We start from the raw sequence: 24,123 nt of genomic DNA, 5'->3' as shown, positions 1-24,123 counted from the left end.
CGAGAAGATCAGGGAACATCAGCCACGTTCCGGGGCAAGGGCATCTTACAGGCTGGGAATTAGTTGCAGGGCCGTGGGGGGGGGGGATGGAAAGAGCAGGGGAGCTGAGAACCTCTCCAGAAGGCTTAGACAAGACAGGTTAAATTCGAGGTGTTATCGTGGTTGGTAAGGATGATCGGGGAACGGAGGCTGGAACTAGTGCGTGGTGAGCAGCGGTACTAGTGCGTAGCTTTGGGTTGGGGGTGTGGGCAGTGAGGATCGTAGTATTCCCGGCAATTGATAGGGTATAGCAGAGGGAAACCAAGCAGGGAGAAGAACAGAGAAAAGAGAGAGCACAAACTCTCGGGGAAAGAATAATAGTTTCTTCAGTAAGTAAGCAGGAAGTATCTTACATTCCGTCAACCGGCAGTAGTAGCAGCAGTAGTGTCCTTTTTTTCCCCCCCAAATAGCAGGCAGCAAGATGGTTCTAGTGGAAAGGGAAGAAGAAGGAACTAAAGGAAGAAGAAGCAGTTTGGCTCACCGCGGAAGAAATGACGCGGATCCTCGTCACCGCCTTGGGTGGAGCCTCTCCCCCGTTCGAGCAAATTTGGGGAAAGTCAAATCTTCCTCCCTTTTTCACCCATTGCTATGAAGTACTAAGATAGATACGGAGTAGATAGATAGATAGTAGGTTACAGGAGGTAGTAGAAGAGTGGACTCTTGTTCTGCCTCACCCAAATATGTTTGCTGTACCACTAGTCCAGATATGGAGTCTGTTTGTCCATCTGTCTATTTAGTACCGACTTTCACACAAAAAAGAACCCTCTTTCTAGAACGCTCAGCCACTGATGATCCTCCCCGAAGCCAAGTCCAAGGCACTGGAACTCTGTTCGAGCCCAAGTCACCGAGTTGTTCATAGTACCCCCATGAGAACATTATTTGAGCCAATGGCGACTTACAGATCTGAGTAACTGATACGTAAAATCAACAGTGACAATGGCCTTTCTCGTCGTCCAAAGGGTGAGAAGCCCCGGTCATTTATCGGATCCTTCCCTCCTTGACCAGATTCGAAGTAAAAGTGACCTAGGTCATTCCCAAACTCATGCCCCGATGGTCCCGTGGATGAAACACCCTGCGTCTGATAGTCCGGCATACCACATCCGGTGCTGAAGCATTCTGACTGAATCACCTTATTGATCCAGTAGAAATGGTACAGTACAGACCAGGTCAAAGGTTCAGACAATTCCAATGACTGGAAAGTCCCCCTTGGCACATGGGCGACTATTGACACTGGTTCGCATGTGACGTGCTTGCGCACTCTTCTAGGAGGAATCCCTTGCACAGCACGGTGGACGCGGAACAAATCACCATCCACAGGCGCCTTCGGGGAACTCGGAATGCAGACTACCGCCCTGCACGGAATATGGCTGGCTGGATAGGTTTCTCCCAATTCCCTCGCTCAACAATTGCAGCGACAGACACTTGGATTGATCCGACAAACAAATATTGTGTATATGAGACCGTGGAAATAGAACTCGGAACGGGTCAACCCAAATTGGGAACTGTGGCTTGCATCTGAAAGCTAATCCCGAAGTTGATCTGTAACCTCGAAGAGTTGAGGTTTTGCTTTTTTTTTTTTTTCTTTTCTTTTCTTTCCGAGTGAGGAAACAGGACCAATTCCCCTTAGAAGGTTCGAAGATTCGACAACCTTGCATAGGCGACTATTCACACTGAAGTGTCCTTGATTGCGGCGAGGCTAGTACTATTGATTTTGGTGCCCCGGTGGGGTCCGCGATCTGGGAATTCCACTAATGGAGGCCTCTAGGCCGATCCGAGGGAACTACTAGAGATTAGAGTGCATTTTACTCCGTACTCCGGAGATAGACGGTCGCTCGATAAGACACCTCGAGATAACCTGCTCGATAGATAACGACCTCCTTTGTGGCATCTGACCCATTCGGCTGGTTTGTATTGGCGGATGATTGATCAACAAAGCACGGGGGGAAATGATTGTTTTGGTTTGATAAACCCTCAGGAACCTCCGGGAACACCCTGTCTGAAGGGGGGAGAGAGACAATACTACCGGTGGTCAAAAAGTAGTACGTAGTAGTCTTCAATAGCATCCACAAGAGATCCCAACTACCGACGGAGTGAACAACATTCCCGCACTTATCAATTCCCCCCAATTGGAGAGGCCCACTCCCGCATAACCCCGTTCCAGCGGGATGGACCAATGGTTGGTCAACGTGATCGGCTTGTTGGTTATTGGCAACCGTTCCCTGCCCCATTGATAAGGCGCCCAAACGGCCAGATCCTCCAGTGCCTTAAAGCCTAAGCCGTGAAGTGAACTCCATCCCTGTCCGTCCTTCACAACCTCATTTAGGTCTTGTTTGCAATTCCCGTGTTCCCTTTTTCACCGAGTCTGCTGCGTACAATCCACACTATTTCCTGATTTTCTCACTATCAGTACTATGTAATAGGTCTCCACCTTCTGTCCCTCCCTGAAATCCTATTTGACTCCCTAGTATCCTTTCTATCTACCTACCTCATGCCCCTTGGACAATTTGATAGATATATCCGCTACTGCTGCCAAATATGACGTGTATCGCTTGGTTTTAGTGATCATCCTCGTCAATCCCGTTTTTTTTTCTAGGCAAGGGCAGAAAAAGAATTTCCATCAGGGTCACCAGATCAGGTTTTATGTCCCGTTGAAACTGGAACTGACATTCCTCAAATCGAGCCATCATGCCTTTAGTGATTCCGTGCTGGCTGCCGTCTAGCCAAGACAAGCTGCACCTCGGTGAACCACCATCGAGTATTGCGCAATTTGTGATGGTTGTTTGGCTATCTGCCTTCCGAGGCTTCGGTGTGAAACACGGCGTGAAATATCCTTAAAGTAGCACGTAATCGGCGACGAAGATACACGCTATGGCAGTTACTTGGGTAGTACGAATATCTCGACATTGACTATGCCTGAGCACTCGTGCGAGTATAACATATTCTGGTCTGGATTTGACTTGAAAGACCAACAAGAGAATATCTAGTCTGCTTCCCTAGACCCTTACATGCTACAAGATAATCGATAGGGGAACTAAATAGCGCTCCATCCACCTAATAGTAGGAACACCGACACTAATCCATGTCAACTACTCACTAGTAATCCTTCTCTCTAACGGCTGAACACCCAACGAATAGAAGTCGCCTCGCCCCGTTCATCCCCGCCTAGCAATGCCGAGCCTGACTCAAATTAGCCAAACATAGTATATATAAATACTCGGAGCTCTCGGGTTTGAGACTTCCTTCCTTGGCATACTTCGCCTTGCCCAGCAGGCACCAGTGTTCCGGCACTTTCATTCCACCCCCTGAGTAGTAGAACATTACTAACAAATATTAGAATGCAGTGCGAAGGGGCCCAGTCTTGGTTTTGATAGTTGATTTGTATAAGTAGATCATCTGGCCATTGGCCAAGCAATACTAATTCTCATGTAGTCTTGGTCAGGTGGGGATGGTTCAGGAGTATTAGCGACGTGCAGCACACCAGTTAATCTGAGCTATTATACGTTCATAATACTTCAGTAGTATCCGTTCAGTTTATAAACTCAAACTAACCGTGTTTACTGGAATATCCTCATGGACTCTGATCTGGCTTGATAAAGGTAGTGCATGTCATGGGCTTGGAGATCTGGCACTCACTCTATCAGAACGACTTTTTATACTATTTCGAGGTGGTGACTCGATATTCACTGAATAATGTTACTTGCTGGGAAGTACAAAGCTATAGGATACTCATGGTCGAAAATGAGCACAGAACTATCACATACTAGTACTATATATAATCAGAGAATATTCTGCCAGTGGAATGAGACTACTACTACTCCAGTTCAACATCCTATGAAACTGTCGGTTTTAGATCAAGAACAAGGATTTTCAGTCAATCAATCCACTGTGGGATACATCCATACAGCCCCTTCTATAATAACTATACAAGACTCTTCGTCATCTGAAGCAGAGCGAGAATCCTGGCTACAGAGTAGTATATCTAAATATACTAGCTCACTTCACATCAAACAACATTAGATCACACCCATAGAAAAGGTTGCAAGCCACAGAAGACAGATACAATGCCATCTCCGCCCTCTATCCCCATTATGCATTCACATATGCTTGTGGTAGATCACATCTTATTCACATCTATTCTTGATCAGAGACGCGCCAAAGTAATTATGCATATGATCAGAATAATGTCCTTCAGCCGGTTAATTAAACCAATTTACCAAATGCCTAGTACAGTTCCAGTAAGTTTAAACCAGATTATATAGCTAGATATACGGGTCTATATATTGGGAACAGTCTATAAAAAACAGCTCTACTGAGCAGATGTCTACAGTTATAGTAACCAGAGGGGTCTTACCTTGCTATTATATATTCAGAAATACATGCAGAAAGGCTGGTATAGATTCCTGTATTTAGTTTAGTAAGCTTCTCATTGGACTCTGAAGATATCTCACAAGCAAAGATTTACTGTAGCTTGGTTTTATTATCTGAGGCATTACATACGAGACGCTCGGATACAGAAAGGGAGTAGTATATTATAACTATTTATATAACAGACTAGTGTATATAGAATTTGCTCAGAATAGGCAAGGAAGCTTACAACAATTAACAATACACCCCCTTTTTGAATGCACCTGCGCCTTTAGGTCCAAAAAAGGTCAATTAATCCAAGTGCAAGGGATTCAATTCCCCGTAGGTCACTAGAGTTACAGGCTCAGAGATCTATAGTTGGCTGACTGATAAACAGGTTCAAAGATAATTCAAGAAGAAACAATAATCGAAATGAATAAGCTGGAATTAGAAACAAGATATGAGAATCTGACTCTGGGCTCTGTCTTCCAAAACTGCTGGATCAACCAGACGCATAAATGGTCAGGAATTAAGGTGAGTATAAACAAGTATGAGATATTTAGATGTTATTGTTCTACCCTATGAAGCATACTAATTAGCGATTTAGTTTTCAATCATGCACATTCCTTTTTGCAATTGCTTACATTTAAACAACTATTACTGTTCCATAGGGATTGTTCAATGAGTCAAGACTCAACCACCCATGAGTGTCAAGTTGAAAACGGATAACAAAAAGGTAGTAAAAGCTGCTTCAAGTAGAAGCATGATACAGGCACCTCTGAATAAAGCAACTAAAGCTTAGCCTCTTGTGCCTCGTTCAACTTAGCTGGTAAGAGTCTTCTAAGAATCTTGCCAGTTGGTGTTTTGGGCAAGCTCTGAAGATGGAATATATCTCCTCTGAGCTTCTTATACCCTGCTAATTGGCTGTCCATCCAGGAGCGGATTTTATCAAGGACTTTCTGTTTCTCAGAGCTTGGCAGCTCCGCCGTCTCTGGTGAGAGACTCACATATGCGAGGGGAACTTCTGTCGCTTGTGCATTGTTGTAAACTGTACAGACCGCAGCGTCGGTCACATTAGGATGATGCAGAAGCATGTCTTCAAGCTCTGAAGGTGCAATTTGGAACCTAGAAAGATTGTGGTTAACCAGGGGCTGGATACTTCAAAAAGGAATTTGTAACCCACCCTTTGTATTTGATTATCTAAATGCTATGGTTTAGCTTCAAATCTTCGTTGTGGGAAAATATGAGATAATCTTACCTCTTTGAGACGGTCAGTAACCCAGAAGTTCTGGTTCTCGTCCAGCTTCAAGATATCTCCTGATTTGATCCATCTATTATCGGAGAAAGTGCGCTTTGTTGCTTCACTGTTATTGACATAGCCCCTGTAGAAAGGTTAACCATGTTCATGCTTATAAGTTTGAATGGTTGACAGAGTTTTATACATCATAACAACTGGACCGCGGAGCCAGAGTTCATCTTTCTTACCTAGAGAGACATCCTTGTTTATCTTTGGGTCGATAAGATAAGCTTCCCTGTTATTGTATCAGCAAAAGGAATAGCTGCTTAGAGAGAGTCAATCAACAGAACTTACATTCCTACAAATAACTTGCCAACATACCTGAAGGCCTTCTCATCTTCATTGATTTCATGAATCACTCCCCCGGAGCATTCTGTAAGTCCATAATCTTGATCTTGATGTTAACAGACTATTATTGAAACAAGGAAGTATTAACACCTACCTTGACAGATGCTGGTGTGTGGAAAACGCTTTTTGAGAAGTTGCTGCACTGATTTCTAGCAAAAATATACAGTGAGTATCACATACAGTCTAAAAAATCAAGCTCAAGGTTTTATCTTTAGTGGGGCAGCAGAAATGACAATTCGCTGCAAGGAGGCTAAGTCATACTTCTGAGTGATGGGTGAGGCAGCAAGGCCAAGTGCTACTGGGGGCACAATATGAAGATCTGTAATCTTTATCTCACTTGACTTGCGACAAAAGGATTCTAAGTCGAAAGCCGCGAGGCTGTAATAATGGGCTCCGACCCACATGCTAGCCAAAACCGCTATTGTCAGACCATAAACATGACAGTCTAAGTTTTGAATGTATTAGTAGATCTGGAAAAGCAAGATTATGAAGAAGGGAGATTTACATGGTGCGAAAAAGACTTCGCAAATAGTTGAATTTACTCTGACAGGCATGGAGGCACGCATCATGATGCTGTTCATGACAAGGTTGTGGTGAGAGAGTTGCACACCCTTCATTTTTCCAGTTGTTCCAGAGGAAAAGCAGATAGTACTGGGGACATCCTTGGAGTTCTTTCCTTGGAGATCATATGGGGGAAGGGTTTGCGAATATCCTTCGCCAGTAATATCTTCCGGAAACTGAGGCAGATTTCCCACCTTGCAATGAACAGTCAAAACCTTAATGTCAGCCAATGACAGAGAGGCCAAAGCATCCTGAACTGTGCTAAGCTTCTCCTCGATGGTGACTACATGTGTAGGTTGCACGATCTGGAGAACATGCGATATATTTTGGTGCGTTGCCGCTGTATTCAAAGGCCTATCGGAAGCTTAACCCTAGTTCCCCATTATGCGACCTGAAATCTACTTATGTAAAGATAGCACCTGTCCACCACGTCGCATGTGCAAGGAGAATAAAAGCATTCTGTGATTCCAGTCAGACTGAATACTAGATAGACGCATATGGATCTCTTACGGAATTGTTAACAAGTGCAAGTAAGGTGTTTCCAGGTTGTAGGCCCAGCCTCTTCTGTAAGCCCCAAGCAGCACGAGCAGCTTGAGAGCAAAGACCACCATATGTGAGAGCTTCATTGGAAAATGTATCAGTATGAACGGCTTTAGATACATCTACATCATCCGGGTTGTATTATATCATGAATTGAGGAATGGACAAATCCGTCGCATCGTGAATTGGGGTAACTGGTGATCTATAAACGACTATTTTGCCGGACCCGAGTCTTATGACTGATTCTGTACAAATATAGGGTTTTGTGTTAGAAGATCAATGAAGATGACTGATATTTGCTAAACATAACTAGGAAGACCTTCAGATTGCTGTCTTGCTCCTCAAATACCTTGCATTGCTGCTAACTCTCGGCCTTGCTCTCCCCCGTGAGTGGGTTGTATGAATATGATACGGGCTGGAATTGCCTAAAAGGTAAAGACACCTAGACTCATTGAACCTGTTTTCCTGGCTCCAAGATAGTGTGCTTAGTTTGTATACCAAGGCCAATGAAGATGGCTTTGTTCTCCCGTTGCTCCGTGAACTAGTGACCAGTTGAGACTAGCTACCGTGCATGTTGAAACTAAACAAGCATTGTCTGATATCCAAGTGGCAGAAAGCTTGTGCCAGTGTCTCTATAAGAGAGAACCTCTACTTAGCGCGAATCCTTCAAAGAAGTTTATATAATTGATAAGCAAAGTGGTTAGCAACGGGCCGTACCCGTCAGGGGCACACAGAATACCCTCTATGATCTTCTCGCCATGAATTTATACCCGATCGAGCCCTCTGTCAGTTAAACTTGTCAAGGCCAACGAGTACAGTGTGTGGTAATTCCCTCCATACTACGGAGCTTCTTCATGGTTCCTTTGCCTTTGCTGAGTCGTGGGAATAGGGAGATACTAAGCCTGATCTGCGAGGCCAATGTTAATATTATTGATGCTTAGGAGGTGCCTGATTGGCACATTAATGGGGAATACCAGCAATTTGTGATGATTTTACTGTACTAAAAATAATAGCCGATTGAACGGAAGCTAACTGCGGACGAAAATTGCTCATTCTTGTACTCTCAACGTGTTGTAACGTTTTACACAAATTTTGATTAAATATATGTCCGTTTTGTCCAGCAGTTTGGGAGGCAACAGAGCCTTGGAAACAGAGGCGATGAACCATTCTTTTCTACCGCTGGCTCAGACAAGTTTATCATCCTTTCTCAGCTTTTGAATCACCCTTGGTCATATCTTTCAATAAGTGATGGCCGACTAGAGAACTTTAACCTCTGACGGCCCGCGTGAGTCAAATCCCGCGGCATCTGGATCAATGACTGGTGGAGGCCTCGATGCTTCATGGCTCACTTAACTGACATTGTACTAGTTAGCTTGGGCGTGGCAAGCACCCTAAATTTCCTTTCATTTAAGGGGCAGACCTAAAGCTTAGCTTAATCACTAGACCCTCCAACAAGCGAACAGGCTCATTGTAGCTCATGCATCTTCACTCACGGATTTCCTTTTCGCTGCTAATCGTCTGAGCCTTCCTACCACATGTTTGATTGGATTTGAACTTAGTATTAGCTGTGTAGAATTGCAGCAGAATGCGAATTCTACGACTTGGGGTTCTATTCTCAGCCTGCGTAGTATTATTATTGGCTGACTTGGCATCTGCCGGAGCCCAGTCTTTACCAGCATGCGCTGTAAGGAATTGAGTTGTTCTTTCGCAGAACATCATACTGACACTGCCTACAGGAAAACTGCATGCTTGAGCTTGTACCCCAGTCATCCTGTACCCTTGCCAACTAAACATGTATATGTACAAATGTCGAGCTTAAGGAGCAGATGAACGTCTGCGTTTCGGTAAATTGCACTGTCAAAGAGGGACTCAGTGAGTGGTTATCTGATTATAGATGACGATGTGAGTCGCTCATGATCTAACATAATTTTGCAGCTATGCTCAATGTCACAGATACCACATGAGGAGCTGCAGTTCGAGACCGCACTTCTATCAGCATACTGGTTCCAGCAGTTGGTCTATGCTTTCTGTTCTTCGTCGCATTGAGATTATATACACGCCTTATGATCACGAAGTTAGAGATGGGCTTGGATGACTGGGCAACTATTTTTCCTCGCGGTAAGATTGCACCCTCCTTCTCTGAGGTTCGAAACCCTTAAATCTAACTCTCCTAGTGCTGTGCGGTTCCCGTCAATTCCGGTTCTACTTTGCGTAGGTTACCTCAATTCTCACATTGACGTAATGAAATTACTAACAATCTAATTCAGTTGGAAAAGCAGGCCTAGGAAAGGATATCTGGACCCTCGAGTTCAAAAACATCACTCGAATTCTCTACGTACGAGTTTCCAATTGACACGCGGAATTGATAACCTGCTGACCAATTCCATTAGCTTTTTCATATCCAAGAAATTCTCTACGCCACATGTGTCGCCCTCATCAAGATCTGTTTCCTCCTCTTCTATCTTCGCATCTTCCCGAGTGATCGAATGCGCCGCGTTATCAAAGCATCCTGCATCATCTCCGTTTGCTACGCTTTAAGTTTCATATTTGCCTTCGCGTTTCAATGCACGCCTATTAGCTATAACTGGACAAGCTGGGATGGAGAGCACCACGGTTCTTGCGTCAAGACGAACGCCTTAGTGGTTACTGCCGCCGGATTGAATATCGTACTTGACGCTTGGGTTATTGCCCTCCCTATACCCAAAGTGATGAAGCTCCAGGCATCAGTCAGTACCAAACTCCAAGTCACATTCATGTTCTCTGTGGGGTTCTTGTGAGTTCCTGCTTTTATTTCGCCTTCATTTCTTCGGCGACGGACCATTCAACTACTAACACTAATCAAAAAAAGAATCACAGGTGTCGGCATATACCGCGCTATAATGCTCAAGATCTTCGCAACAAGCACGAACGCAACATGTAATATCCCCAAACATCCTTTCTTCCATCCACCAGATCCTCTAACAATTTAGCAACAGGGGACATGGCTGCTGGCGGCTACTGGTCCGTGATTGAAATCGATGTGGGCATTTTGTGTCTCTGCCTACGCGCTTTGCGATCCTTGCTCGGTCGCCTATTCCCCTCTGTGTTCGGATCAACAAAGGAGGCCAGCAGCATGGGACTACCAAGCAGCCAAAAGAAAACTCGAACTGACAATCGCGATGCGAATACCAGTTTTGTTCAGTTGATTGAGATGGATCATAATGGGGGATTGAAAAGTGACCATGATATACATTAGCAGGTAATAAACATCGGACGCTCTTAGCATGCTTGATGCTTTTAGTTTGTAATATACGTATTCAAAATCTAAATCTTAATATATGAAGGGGTGTTAAGAGAGTCTACTCCACGGGCCCCCGGGGCACCGGAGGTCCAGTGCCCTTTGGTGTGCACGGGGCCGGCCCGGCCCCCTCGGGTTGCCGAGGGTGGCCATCCGATAGTACAGATCGGCATCCGCACTTCCGCAGCCCCCTTGGTGGGTCTCAAAGACCATCTCAGGGGTCTTGTGCCCAGGCTTTCAGGCGTCCCGGTTTCATTCGAATGATCTAACCAAGGAACAAGATTTTATTAGCATCTTCTCTTGATTTCGCTCTTAATTTGCGCTGCGCAACCCCAGATTCCACACTAGGTTCTCTGATACTCCCAGAGCTATGTACACAACCCCCGAATCAGCGAGGAGCGCAGCAAAGATATTGATCACATCCATCCCAATCGACAGATCCCCAATAGTATAGGTTTACCAGCGGAAGGGGACACATTGGTTGAAAGAGATAGACTCCGGATTTATTGAGCAATGAGAATCGCAATGGCGATGGAGATTTGCAGGTCATTTGCTTCGCATTTACATGAAAGCGTAGTGTCGGGAAAACTTCAGTGATTCGTCTGAATCAAGTCAGCATGCCTTCAAAAAATTTGATCAAGTCACTAACTAAATTTAGGACACATCTGAGGCTGACAAAATATGATCACTGAGATCAGCACTTCAGCCGGCCCCGTCAGCCGGTATGTATGTCTTACAAAACACATGTAATATAAAAGGGTTCTGACATCACGCCTCTCACACCCATGAGCACAAGTTGTAGTTCATCGTCTGCGATTCCTGCTTCCTTTGATGACTATTGTGTTGCATGCCCACACCAGTCGTCCTTGTGACTAGGTCGTTCGCCGCTTGGTATGCGCGTAGGGCTGTGTAGTTAACAATCGCAGTCCCGCATCGGTTGCCAGATGAGGCCTGGGGCATGTGCGGCATTTTCGCTATTGGCCTATGGTACGATGCTGTGATTATGAACATCTATTGACAAGAGGTCGAAAGGGCAGGGCTTTTGAAAAGGTATTGGAGCGCTAAGCCATAAAGGGCAAAAGACTAACCGCATAGCGTAATTCACGGGGGCGCCGTCTACATGGGCAATAGAAATCGGAGTAACAACATGAGGATCCCAGGGCCATAGATATGCAACGCTCCAATCAATGGGTACGATAAATTAAGAGGCAACTAGCAGGCTATATAATCACGAGACATATCATACCTCTGACACCCTGGCATATCATCATATCTGATGATCCCACGATGTGCCGGGAACAGGGAACTTCCCAATATGGCTAGTAGTTCAATAGTACCGATCCAAGTGGGACAGGTTGCAGAAAGGCAATGCGCCAAGGCGAGCATCCCTCAGTCACCTTCGGGAGAACACCACCCGCCCACTCACTATGCCCAGCAAAGGCATCACTGCATACAGTTACATCGGCGTCCCGGGCTACGAGGTCGGCTTTGCTGTGCCCCAGCAGGAAGTGCTCCATGATGCGGCCCACAACTTTACCAGCCGTCAGCTCGAGATCGACTCGTCGCACATTCAGGGGCTCGGCAACTTCACAGGTCGCTTCGAATGGACCGTCTTTCGCTATGGAGAACGGGTGGCTGGCGCACATAACGACGTTAACAGTCTAACGGGAAAGATCGAGGGAGGCACGATGGTCGCGACACAGGACTTCCACCCGATCGTGACAGAGGACGCCATCATCACTTATGGCTTCTATGCCGCGGGTCACGGCGAGGTTGGTCTCACCGATCGCCATCAGTGTTATGTGACCATCTGCTCCAGAGAAAATCGGGAGTGGATGGGAAGTGTGGCTCCTCCAGGATCCCCTGCTGCACAGCAGCCCTTCTCGCGCTTCGTGCTGGCTGCGCCGCACGACAATGGAATGAATGGGATGACGGCATGCGAGGCTATCTTTCAGCATCTCGATTCGGACATGCTGGCAGTCGTTCGCCGGCTTGTTCCTCTGCTCGAGCACGTCAATCACGTCCCGGACCACTTCCTCATGAAGAAGCTACCTCATATCGTATACGGCCTCTCCATCACCCAAAAGAAAACCGTCTCGACTATGCTGGCCATGGGCGCACGGTACTTTGAGTTTCGTCCAGCTAAGCTCCTTCCCATGTTTCAGAAAGTGTCTGCCCTACGAGACACTTTCTATTTCCAGCATGCGTGCATCCCCGGTATTGCCTTTGACGAGTTCCTCCGCGAGCAGGTTGCCTTCCTCGACGAGAATCCCACGGAGATTGTCACAATTCATATCCGATGGGATAACATCGTGGCAGACTGCCAGCGGCCCACAGAAGACGAGATCTCAGACCTGTTTAACGAGGCGTGTGCCAGGGCTGTGCGTAGCCCTCTCACATGGGGAACACGCGAGTGCTTTGAACAACCGATTGAGGATTTGCGCCGCACGGGGACTCGTCTGATTGTTGTCATCGAAGCCGACAAGTACGATAGCTGGACCGCTGAAGCATACGCAACACTGAGTGCCGACTCGATAATCGACCGTTTTGAGTCCATGACTACAGAGGGACAGGCAGACTCCGACTTGACCATCCTGCAGTGCCAGGCGACCTCCCAGTCCATCAAGGAAGTGCTTGTCTACAGCGTCTTCTCTGCAGCAGCGGCTAGCTCTTGTCTCACGTCGACCAAGGGGATGCTTGACATGCAAACTTTGCCTTGGATTAGAAAGAATGCTCTGGATAGACTTCGGGCCGAGAGGACTATTGTTCTCATGAATGACTTTATTGATGGTGCCACTGTCGATACTTCTATAATGCTTTCGCGCCAGCGCTTGTCCTTGTAACCCATTCATCGCATACTGTGCATAGATATAATGGTGCCTGTCATATTGTGTACATACTAGATAGACAGTGTTCGGTATTCTTGTCAACTACTATATACTTTCTTTTCTTCAGCGTACTAAAGGCTCGAATTCTGGCATTCTCTCAACACGCATCCACTCATTCCATCTAACTCACAGCTCTTAGTGTATCGTAGTACCCTATCAGTACTAACTTGATGCTGTCTACTTGCCGCATTGCTCCAGTCCGGTCAAAGAGTGTTCCTGTCACATCTGAGATTGACGCTACCACATCCTGATTCCCTTGCACGAAGAACTGAACACAGCACGGATTGGACAATGCCAGCGGTGTCAGGTGATCGTTGTCCATCCTTCCATTCGACAGCATAATGAAAGTTCTTGTTTCACCCTCTCGTCCCCTCCGTCCATCTACCATTTACTAGGATCATCCCTGACATAGAGCTGACAACTCATCAATTCACCTTTGGCTTCGCAATTTACTTTTACAGAATGCAGAACCATGATGCCGCAAAATGTGACTGGTAAAATTCCCATCAGCAGACCAGAACCGAAACAACCAACACCTCCGGTCGGACAGGCCATCCCAGAGGACGTGGGATTCTTGAACGAGATGAATAGTTAACAGACTCAATACATCAATTTGTAGCTCCCTTCACTAACAAGACTCCAGCCGAACAAATTATACCAAGCAAATTCAATAACAAAAGATCCATCGCTTCTGCACAAATTACCGCCCATCCAAAAATGAACGAAAGCTACCAAACAAAATAGAAATACTCATCAGCCCATATCACTAGCTAATAGCTGAAACCGATTCTCCTTCTCCACCATCTCAAACTCCGTCCCCAATTCCTATGATATGCGCGAGCCAGTGCAATTCGCACAAGAAGTCTTTGTGCATTGGTTATCAGGGGGATGTTATTCGACAAGTTTGAGATCTCTTCGGCCAGACGATACGGAAAATCATCTGATTCTGTGGTTGCCGACCAGTCGGAAGAGCGCCAGAAATAATCGATCAGCGCATTCAATAAAGATGAGCATGGGATACTGTATGCGTTGTTTCCTAAGTCGGCGACTCTTGTGGCAGAGGCCGGTAAATACAAAAGCTATAGTACCAAAAGAAAGAAAAGAAACAGAAAATGTCATCCAGCGCTCATGAATAGCCGGAGAGCGTAGTCACTCACCTCGGGAGTTGGGACAAACTCGACAAAAATCTCGCGTCCACGGAAAGGGTCTCTGTATAACACGCGATTTGCGCCACTTGGGAGGAAAACGCGGCTGGTGAGCAAGACATCTATCAGTCGGGGAATCGACCCCTGCCCTGACACTGCCATAGAGACCGTGTTGGCCTCGTACGGCTCATCGGACGAGTCAGTGAGTTTCTGAATGTGTAAGGGGTATCGCTTGATTCGTGAGGAATGGGTGGTTTGAATGGAATAAGTCAGTCAGGGATACATACTGTATGCTCTGGTTTCCAGGCCGGGAGACTGTGCCTGATGGACTGCCGGCCAATTACGACTATCTTGACATCATCAAGTTGTCTGCTGCGCACAATAATGGTTGTTATGGTGCGATTGCACTGAGGCCATAGCCTCCAGGCAATGTATTGTCCTGCATTTGGCATCATTGTTCGATGATGAGGTCTTTTTAATCGCTAAAAGAGAAGAAGACGACCAGGCACCTTCTTATACATATCAGCTCCGGCCCTTCTGTGGTGGAAATCCTCGGTATGCCTTCTACTATCTAGTACCTTTGCATTTGTGTTCTGACGCCAATGCCAACGAAGCGCCCCCCCCCCGCTTCCTTTCCGACTTCCCCGTGTGAGAAACTCTACCCGAAAAGCTGTTTCATGACAATTATCATGGTGAAGCTAAATCTACATCGCGATGAAAGTACGTTCAAATCATCCGAACTTGGTATAAAGTCTTATAGCTAATACGTAGGATTTATTACGACTGGTGTGACATAGGTTGTGGAGACGCCGTGGAGTGGGAAACAAAGTACAGAATGCATTCGTAGTAAGTAGTACCACCTCGGAATTATTCTTCTTCAATCCAAGGGGTATTGCCGCTGTAACGTTTCAGGCACTTCTGATACTCCTTCTCCCTATGATATTCAATAATCTCCATTAGCCGCTTCATAGTTCTTCTCTTTGGTTGCAGTGAGCTTGGAAGAGCATTTTCCGCACGAAGCTTCGCTTGGAGCCCCAAATAGTGTGCACGATGCTTCTTGGGGGTCTGTTCACCTTCACCACCACAGAGGTAGTCCCAAAGAGGCAGAAAATCGGGTCGCAATTCGTTCCGGCAGAAAAGCCCATGCTCAGCAAGACCTGGAGCTTTCTGCACCCAGGATTCCAAGACCTCCTGCCACCGATGCTCCCACCCCCATTCCAATCCCTCATTAGGATTCCGGTCCCGACACATCAGCCATATCAGGGCTTCAACGATCTTGACTGGTTTGATAATTCTTGCAGGAGTCAAATCTATTGGAGGACGCTGCGACCTACTATCGTAGTAGGTCCATGGGATCCTGATTGGCATGTAGTACGGATCATCCGACGAAGGAGGAGACGATGGTAACTCGGGGAACGCCCAAAGGAGAGACGACTTTTCCCAGAATATCACAGGTATTTTATTACCCCCTAAGTTGCTTCCTTCTATGTGCACATGTGCTGCAGCCTCCGGCCCATCTTCATGATGTGCCTTCGCCCGACATTCTTCCCCGTTTTCGCATGGCTCGAGCCCCGCAGCCAGAAGGGTCTGGCATGCTTTTTCGGCCATGCCATCGTGGATGATGTATTCGATACACTATTGGTTATGTTAGAGAGAGAGAGAGAAAAGAAAACCAGGGACCATTGTCAGAGACCGGGGGAGTGTGCTTACCGACGAGACACTTTTTGCGAGGAAGTGCTCAATGACGTAGCCCCAAAGTACGTTGTTGATTCCAGCTTGGTCCAGAGCATCCGTAATTAACTTCAACTGATCGGCATACCGTCCGCTGAAACTATCGAACATCTTGCCGGGATGTTGTGACCTGATCCTGGTGTTTCTGCAGCTTTGTTTGTCGTTCTCGTATTTCACTGAAGTAGGAATAGTAAAGACGTGTAGTAGTACTCTTGTGCTTGGCTAGAGTTGACCTGATCACCAAGTACACAACGGGGGGATTTCGAGTCATTTATATAGACACTGTGCTTGAAAGGTGACTCACTGATACCTAATTCGAAGGCATTTGCTCCATCGCGACTTGCCTGCGATTCGAAACCCTTTTTTCTTTTGGAAGACGTTTCCTGAAGAGGCCTACTCAATATCGTGAATTGCTGCAGTTCATTAGGTTACTTCTCTAGTATAGAACCCTAAGAAGTAGCGGAACTTTTCTACCAAGGAACAAACTTTCTATCTTGTTCTTGATCGACCGATTGATCGACATTCTTCCGTGCTTACTTGCCATGCTAGTATTTTTTTTTTTTTTTAAACCGTGCGAAAGGCGGGAAAGAATCTGCCAAAATGCCCAACTGTTACCCTGTGGCTGAATTCAGAGTTTATGAAACTTGCAGATGACCACGGGAGGAATCCATCCTGGAGCTTCCTGATGACAAGGTTTGATGACTTTAGGGGATATCTCCGAGTGTTTCCAAGCCATTTTATTGGTTTGAGATATTTTATTCCTATTTGCTGGAGGCTTAAATCTGACTACTAGTCATGCTGCGATATTTTCTTTTCATTTCTTTTTTGTTGTTACGCTTGCTTGTTTGTCTGTGAAACAGTCAGCAACCGGTTTCTTCACACCGTTGCATCTGCATTCATCAAGGGAATTATCCGAGATTGTTGTCTCTATCGAAGGAACATAGTTATCATTAAGAGCCGTGAAAGAAGTGTCATATCCTCACAGTTCTGGTAATATAATTCTTCGCAATGAACATACCGAGTAGTATGGAGTAGCAGACCAAATAGAGTAGTGGAGTTACATACTTGCAAGTGGAGTTTGCGGTCAACCCTAAGCTTTTCTTTTTTTCGTTCCGGGAATTGAATGGATGGGGCTTGCGCCACAGAGTGCCCAGTGCGCTCCTTACACGCCGGTTGATGTCTTTTGACGGGTTGGAGGGAAAATCCTTTGCATAAATCTGAAACGGTTAAACTCAACTTATCCGTTTGCTATAGATGCATCTAGACTAGGATTCATAGATGCTGAGTTCGATTGAAATCGGATGAATCGAGCTTCTTGGCATTTGTTTTCATCGTGCTTTTTGGTACGATAGTGTGCATCAATGGCACTACACTTGCTGTTCCACTCTCTCTGAGAGTATCAACTTTTGACGGGACCTAGTCTGTTACGTGCCCACTTCATTTCTCTTATTGCATAGAATGCAGTACGATCATCTGTAGTGGTAGAAATAGTCTGTCGCATCCAGCCCTGGCGCCAAGACACCAGAGACCTGAAGGCATGTGAGTGCAGCCTTAGGCACTACAGCTGTGTAAGCATGCATCACGTGATGCTGTGTGAGAGAACCCAGGATATCCTTCCTAATCTATTAGCTACTTTGTACTCTGTGTGATGATGGGAAGTGACCAATATGCTGCTCCGATGCAGGGACACTAGTTTCACTCACCGTTATGTCAATGAATGAGGGGTAATCCAGGTAACCTGTCTCGACCATCTTAATTCCATGTAATGTTTATCCGGAGGTTCATAACGCTTATGGATCCAGCTGAGCTCTCAGCGCCAAACTAATACTTCATAGTCTAGATGCAGGATGATACTATATCTCCAAGCCGTTACGGATCCAGAACTTACCGCGTACATGCCATGTTATCGCTACGCCTTTTCCCGAGCGGCATGGCATGCACTGCAACTCGGTTGGTCACCATGCTCTCTCTGCCTGCATCACTGGTGCATACGGGGATGTAACCGCTTACAAAGTACTACTAGTAGTTCGTCGCGCTGGCAGTGACTATAAGTACATACTTAGCCAGCAGGCTAGCTAACAGACGATAGTAACTATGACTGCCAGCGGCTGGATATTCTCTCCGGAGGGAAACTACCATCACAATAGGCGGATACGCATTCACCCCCGGTAACTACTTAGTACTGAGCTACTAGCAACAGTTGGCAACCGAGCCAACCAGGAGCGTTGTGATCGGCAACTGTCACGGAACTACGTACGAAGGAGAGAAAGAAAGAGGGGAGAGTAAGGGAAAAAAAGACAGGGGATGGAATGGAATGGTGCGTCGGCAACCATCCAATGTGACGCCAGCCGACCGGCGAAAATGTGATGAGAATCAAAGAGGAAGTGTGTGCTTCGGGACCCAACAGGATGATCCGAAGGACCGCCAGACCAACAGGATTCATCACTCGTGTGAACAGAGCCACATAAGGGTGCAGCGCTAGGGGTTCGTTCGGCGCAACTTGTGCTTAGACGCTTAACTCGCTGGCCAATAACTAACTACAATACGTATGATTGATTTCCCCCCGCCGCAGTAGCAAAGCAATTTGCTTGCTTGCTTGTCGTCCATCCATTTCCTTTCCCAAGCGCCATGCCATCCCCTCTCCACCTCCGGCGATTGTGATCACCCAATTGCCACTATACTTGCTTTGCTTAGTTAGTTATAATCTCGCTGCCTTCCGGTTTCTTGTCCTTGTGGGTGTGGGTTGTGCTTCTTTTTCTTTTACTGTTTCGCTTTCCTTTTCGTTCTTCTTTGGTTCTGGATTTGGTGACTTGGTTATTACTACTTGAATGTTGAAGAACTTCATCTTCGCACACTCACTGTGCTGTGCTGCTTATTGATGCTTCTCTCCTCCGGGTTACGAGCGGAGGGTTTGCGCCTCGCCGGTACATGTAGATCCCTACGGAACGACCGCATTTGAGCGATCTGAAATTACCGTTCACCCTGCGATAGCCCTTTTTTCTTGGGGGAGTCAAAGAGCCGGAAAGCTCTGTGCACTGGGAATATAGTGTCTGAAGCTGTAGACGGGTCAACGAGTTTGCGATCTGGGATCAGAAGCGGTCGCCAACATGAACAGACAACTGCAGCTTAATACGGCCAACCTGGGCCCCAATCCAAGATACTCTTATATGGAAACTCCAATGGAAATGCACGCTCCAGGGAGCCGACTGAGAGATGAGATCACACCTCCGGCGGCAGCCCAGTCAGCAGAACCACAGACTGTCATGGAGCACTTTCAACCGCCGTTAAACGAAAAGTCGCAACAGTACCAGCAAGATATGGCCGTTCAAGGCTACCCATGCGGGCCGAATCTCGAGCAACATCCAGCCAATTATGCGCCGTACGCGGACGAAATCCAGCAAGTCCAGCAGAATCCTAAAGTGCCCGAATACTCATACGCACAGCCTCCACAATCCCCAGGCCCTCTCCCAGTCAAAAGGGACCTGGAAATGGCAGAGCCGTTACCGCAAAAAGAGCCTATGGCTGTTGTACCAGACACGAATCCTTTACATTCGCCCCAATTACCTCAGTTTCCCCCTCCAGTCGCCCACGGGGCGCCAACAACACCTGTAGGATTTGATCTCATGGCATATCATCGTCCAGGTCAAATAACTCACCCAGATCTTGAGATAAAAGGCGGATCGTGGCGCACTAGCATGTGCGGATGCTATGATGTTGGGTCATGCTGTCTCGGGCTACTCTGTCCATGCGTCCTTTTCGGGAAGACGCAATATCGACTTTCTATGAAGTCAAGAAATGAAGACCCAACAAATATGCTCGGGTATGAAACGTGCAATAGCTCCTGCACTGTTATGGCTTTGCTCTGCGGTTGTCAATGTAAGTGCGCATATTTCATGTCAGTCTTCAGCACCGGCAAAGTATGCTAACAAGCTGTCGCAGGTCTTTTGGCGGCGTACCAGCGCCGTCGAACGCGAAAAGCCTATAAGATTGAAGGGGATATTGTCTCCGACTGCGTTCGAGCAACGTGCTGCACATGCTGTACGCTCATTCAAAACGAGGTCGAGGTCAAGAAACGGGAAGAAGAACGCGGGAGATATGCCAGTGCCACGGGGGCAGCATTGGTATCACCATACTTGCCTCCGACGCAGATGTCGTACGGGCCACCTCCGAGATGATGGGAAGGCTGCAGGAGCTTTCCCGGGGGAAGAATGTGGGGGTGTGAGACCCTGATCGCTGCTTGAATTATAAAGGGGGGTGGAGTAATGGGGATATTTGTACGACGGAAGTGGTGTCTGAATAGGGGACGCAGTGCATGGGATCTGGATAAATCCGGTCCTCTCTCATCCACCTGTACTACCATGCTTGTTTTGTTGGGAGGCTGAGGTCTCCATGTGATCGACCGTCAGTCAAAACACTCTCCCTCGTGGCCTTCGTCTTATGCTTGGGTTCCCATCGCGGGTTGATTTTTTGTCATGATTGCTGGTGTGGACCTACAATTGGGGGTCTAGCCAACCTGTACATACATGAACACCATCAAAGACAATTGTCATTTGTTGCATTGCAGAAACTCTAGCAAGAATCTCGAACAGGATAGCTGTACAGTAGAAAGGAAAAAGTATAGTTAAGTAGTTGTTGAGGTGGAGATTTGGCAAGCGGTGTACAAGAAGAGCCGAACTGGCGACGGCAATCTGGACCGCGGGTGGCGGATCTTTCTATTGCGCTGCCAAATCCTCCTCCCCCTCGCCTGCTACTCTCCACGACGTATCATCCCGTGTACCACCCTTACCACCTCAGCTCTTTCGCAGCACCGCTTCCCCTACGCTCCGTTGTTGTTCGCTCCCTCATCTCCCCCCCAAATCCCTCCCAGATTTCTGTCCGATCACCAAACCCCGACGCGGATCCTCTCGAAACCTGTCTCCCCGCCCCCCCTTTTCCCATTCATCCCAGCTTCCCCCGACTTCCTCCGCCCGTCCAACATCGGTTAAAGCAACTCGCTCTCGCCTCGACTCTCGCGCCCTTCGTTGCTTGTCCCGCCCGTCTTCTTCTACCAGCACCACCCTTCCCCGCCGGAATGATGGTTGCTTGAAAAGGCCACATGTGACGGGTCCACTCTGACAAGGGCATTGATGATAGCCATTACGACTCATCTCGTAGGGGTCTGAGGGCTGCTCCGAGGAGAAATCAATCGTCCCCGCCGACCATGGGGGAACCCGCTCATCTAACACCTCGCCAAATATGGGCTCAACCAACGACAACGACCACCAGGACTTATGAAGCGGACTGCACGCCGTTTCTATTACCCAGCTCCGGTACGTGGATTTGTGACGGGGCCTGAATGCGGCCCGTCAAACAAACTCACTTCCGTCCGGTTACACTGACGCGGCGCTTCGGCGGCTGCTTTGCAGGTTACGTCTATTTGAATCGCTCCTACTCTATCGCCTTGACCGAAAATGCCATCTACGATCCCATCTGTACCGGCACGGGCACGCCAACTGCCACGGCCCATGCGGTCGCCGCGCTCGATGTCACCGATCCTTTCTATTCCTCCGTTACCCCGGCGTTGTATGCCATGGGCTGTACGACCGTTGTCAGCTATCTTCTCGTTATAATACTTCTTATCACGCCGCGGACGTTTTATGTTGGGGGTCCTGGTGGCGGTGCAAACTTTCTCGGGCGTCATGGTATGATTAGCGGTTCGTATAGTGGTAATTCGTCGGTGGTTGGCGTGGGTGGTCGGCCGTGGCTGCAAAAGGTCGCGGCCTTGTTAGTCGCGGTATCACTCACCATCGCGACTGTCGACTCCTTTCGTGTGGCTGAACAGCAATATTATTATGGGTACTCCGATGCCGAAGCGCTGGCGGACGAGGTCATCGACGGTATGGAGATCCGGGTGGTCAGAATCATTTCCAGCACCTTTCTGTGGCTGGCCCAGATTCAGACCTTGATTCGGCTGTTTCCTCGACATAAGGAGAAAATCATGATCAAGTGGGCAGGGTTCGCGTTAATTGTGTTTGATACCACATTTAGTATCCTCGACAAATTCTTGGTTAAGACCGACACCGTTCATCCGCGGCTATACGAGGACGCGATCCCCGCTCTCAGCTATCTGTTCGAGCTTGCTCTCAACCTTTTGTACGCCGCTTGGGTCATCTTTTACTCGCTTTCGAAACATCGATTCGCCTTCTTCCATCCAAAAATGAGGAATATCTGTCTGGTGGCCTTGCTCTCGTTATGTGCGATTCTTATACCCGTTGTGTTTTTTGTTCTGGATATCGCAAAACCGAAAATTGCCGGATGGGGTACTTATGTTAGATGGGTTGGTTCGGCTGCCGCGAGTGTCGTGGTCTGGGAATGGGTGGAGCGGATTGAGGCATTGGAACGCGATGAGAGGAAGGATGGAATACTTGGACGCGAAATATTCGATGGAGACGAGATGTTGGAAGTGACCCCTTCGGAAGAGGTCGATTGGCCGCGCTACAACCCTGACGGCCATGATCGAGGCGGAGGCGGTGGAACATCTTCAGGCTGGGGAGGCATGATGGGATTGGCTCATCGACCTTTGCGTACGAGGGTTGGTCGTAATTGGCAGTCGAACCTGGAGAACCAACAACACAACATTCCTATGGACCCTCGGCGCCGGCGCATGGCGCCCCGACCAACTCCTCCCCCAGCAGCTATAACGCCTGTCAGTCGCGCTGACACAACCAGCGCGGCCAGCACGGTGTACAACATACATTATCATCCGGTTTCTAGCCCCACTCCGCCGGTGGCCATGCCTCACATGGAGGAAGAGGATGAAGACATAGACGAAGCGGTGGCCGCGAAGGAGATGACCACCGACGGTCAGCAAGCCGGCCTGGCGCAAGATGCGCTGGCACAACAACAGACCCGGGAGCAATCCCCTCAAATTGTGCACGTGGATAAAAGGTGGCGAGCGCTGCTCAATCCTTTCAAGCGAAGGCGGGCATCTTTACCAAGAGAAGTCGCTTCTGCACAGGCCGAGGAGGAGGGGAATCCCGCAGGTGCTCAAGTGGAACCGCAGCATCATTCCTTGGATGACAGCGACGATGAGCACAGCTTACATCCCAGGCATGATTTTCGGTTTGGCTTCCATCGACGATTGCGACCTGGTTCTGGACGACAAGGCTCCGACTCTCCCTTGCCAGTCACGGTTATTCCGGCTAGACGCCGTGGTCAACAGACCTGGTCGCCGCAACAATATCACGAGCCTAGTTCACGAACAACAACTTCGAATCAGCGTGTTCCGCCGGGCCGTGATGACCTGCCTGTGAGGGTGATTCAGCCGCAAACGCGAACCGCCGCTCCATGGAGCGCAGCCGATGGACAAGGGTTCAGTCATGGCAATTATGAGCTGCGATATGACCCTGAAGCTGCAGCGCTTGTGGAACCTGTTGAGCATGGCTCTGAATCTCAGCCGGCGCTGGACGCCGATGGCTCGGTCAGCGAGCCTACTCGGGGGCCGGCTGTGCGCCAACAATCCGAGCAGGAACTCGACCCGACGGAAGGAGCACCTATATCACCAACCCAACCTCTTCCAGATGAGGCTCCTGAAGAATCACGAGGGCCACATGGCCAGCAGTAACGTTCACGCGTAACGTGTGATTGCCTGCGTCTTCCTGGCTCAAAACACTCCATTTCGCTTCTGTTTCGCATTTTCTGCCGCTGATGTCTGGTTTTTTAGCGGGGAGTATTGGAGATCTTGGGTGCTGCCGGATGGTCTACTACTGGAGTTTTCTTTTCTGACACTGTTTCTTCTGGGTCAAAAACTTGCTTTACTTGCTTTCTTCAATGTTCGGTTTAATCAGGGGCTTGGGCTGGGCTGGGCTGGGCACGGGTGTATGCATAGGCTGGTCTGGGTTGGTTGGAGCCCTCCATGTCTCAGGCGACTGCACAATTGTTGATGTACAAAGATACCCTTGGGATGCATATATC

At 47.9% G+C, this 24,123-nt stretch overlaps 7 protein-coding genes across 7 annotated transcripts; 4 read left to right on the top strand and 3 right to left on the bottom strand.

Moving 5' to 3' along the window:
• Positions 1-5,174: 5,174 nt before the first annotated feature.
• On the bottom strand, positions 5,175-7,270 carry BO79DRAFT_147603 (putative amp dependent CoA ligase; the record flags this gene model as incomplete). Its single annotated transcript, XM_025678515.1, has 10 exons — positions 5,175-5,508; positions 5,567-5,583; positions 5,642-5,765; positions 5,826-5,915; positions 5,975-6,068; positions 6,123-6,177; positions 6,262-6,473; positions 6,534-6,953; positions 7,009-7,048; positions 7,100-7,270. Coding segments are annotated over 10 exons (1,557 nt in total), but the record flags the coding sequence as incomplete, so codon positions are not given.
• Positions 7,271-8,955: 1,685 nt separating this feature from the next.
• Positions 8,956-10,364, top strand: BO79DRAFT_237603 (uncharacterized protein; the record flags this gene model as incomplete). The annotated part of the gene is made up of 7 exons (XM_025684721.1): positions 8,956-9,001; positions 9,095-9,273; positions 9,304-9,340; positions 9,397-9,464; positions 9,520-9,902; positions 9,978-10,045; positions 10,105-10,364. 7 exons carry the CDS (start codon positions 8,956-8,958, stop codon positions 10,362-10,364), a joined length of 1,041 nt encoding a protein of 346 aa, XP_025539722.1.
• A 1,357-nt stretch (positions 10,365-11,721) lies between these two features.
• On the top strand, positions 11,722-13,289 carry BO79DRAFT_237602 (phosphatidylinositol-specific phospholipase C domain-containing protein; the record flags this gene model as incomplete). The annotated part of the gene is made up of 2 exons (XM_025684720.1): positions 11,722-11,798; positions 11,842-13,289. 2 exons carry the CDS (start codon positions 11,722-11,724, stop codon positions 13,247-13,249), a joined length of 1,485 nt encoding a protein of 494 aa, XP_025539721.1. The 3' UTR covers positions 13,250-13,289.
• Positions 13,290-14,409: 1,120 nt separating this feature from the next.
• Positions 14,410-14,891, bottom strand: BO79DRAFT_254941 (uncharacterized protein; the record flags this gene model as incomplete). Its single annotated transcript, XM_025686103.1, has 2 exons — positions 14,410-14,670; positions 14,727-14,891. The coding sequence occupies 2 exons, from the start codon at positions 14,889-14,891 to the stop codon at positions 14,410-14,412; spliced, it is 426 nt and encodes a 141-aa protein (XP_025539720.1).
• A 415-nt stretch (positions 14,892-15,306) lies between these two features.
• BO79DRAFT_254940 (uncharacterized protein) lies at positions 15,307-16,281 on the bottom strand (the record flags this gene model as incomplete). The annotated part of the gene is made up of 2 exons (XM_025686102.1): positions 15,307-16,074; positions 16,150-16,281. 2 exons carry the CDS (start codon positions 16,279-16,281, stop codon positions 15,307-15,309), a joined length of 900 nt encoding a protein of 299 aa, XP_025539719.1.
• A 2,637-nt stretch (positions 16,282-18,918) lies between these two features.
• On the top strand, positions 18,919-20,696 carry BO79DRAFT_287426 (DUF614 domain protein). Its single transcript, XM_025688581.1, has 2 exons — positions 18,919-20,046; positions 20,110-20,696. Exons 1-2 carry the CDS (start codon positions 19,278-19,280, stop codon positions 20,343-20,345), a joined length of 1,005 nt encoding a protein of 334 aa, XP_025539718.1. The 5' UTR covers positions 18,919-19,277; the 3' UTR covers positions 20,346-20,696.
• A 257-nt stretch (positions 20,697-20,953) lies between these two features.
• BO79DRAFT_237600 (PalH/RIM21 family protein) lies at positions 20,954-24,116 on the top strand. Its single transcript, XM_025684719.1, has 2 exons — positions 20,954-21,479; positions 21,576-24,116. Exons 1-2 carry the CDS (start codon positions 21,371-21,373, stop codon positions 23,771-23,773), a joined length of 2,307 nt encoding a protein of 768 aa, XP_025539717.1. The 5' UTR covers positions 20,954-21,370; the 3' UTR covers positions 23,774-24,116.
• Positions 24,117-24,123: the final 7 nt, after the last annotated feature.

This window comes from Aspergillus costaricaensis (assembly GCF_003184835.1).
Source record: "Aspergillus costaricaensis CBS 115574 unplaced genomic scaffold BO79scaffold_15, whole genome shotgun sequence".
Classification (NCBI taxonomy): Eukaryota; Fungi; Ascomycota; class Eurotiomycetes; order Eurotiales; family Aspergillaceae; genus Aspergillus; species Aspergillus costaricensis.
This window is presented reverse-complemented; position numbering and strand designations above follow the sequence as displayed.

Excerpts from the sequence above, each read along its gene's own strand:
- BO79DRAFT_287426 (XM_025688581.1), top strand. The coding sequence starts at position 19,278 with ATGAACAGACAACTGCAGCTTAATACGGCCAACCTGGGCCCCAATCCA. Across the intron at positions 20,047-20,109 it reads TTTGCTCTGCGGTTGTCAAT|GTCTTTTGGCGGCGTACCAG; the intron begins GTAAGTGCGCAT and ends AAGCTGTCGCAG.
- BO79DRAFT_237600 (XM_025684719.1), top strand. The coding sequence starts at position 21,371 with ATGGGGGAACCCGCTCATCTAACACCTCGCCAAATATGGGCTCAACCA. Across the intron at positions 21,480-21,575 it reads GTTTCTATTACCCAGCTCCG|GTTACGTCTATTTGAATCGC; the intron begins GTACGTGGATTT and ends GCTGCTTTGCAG.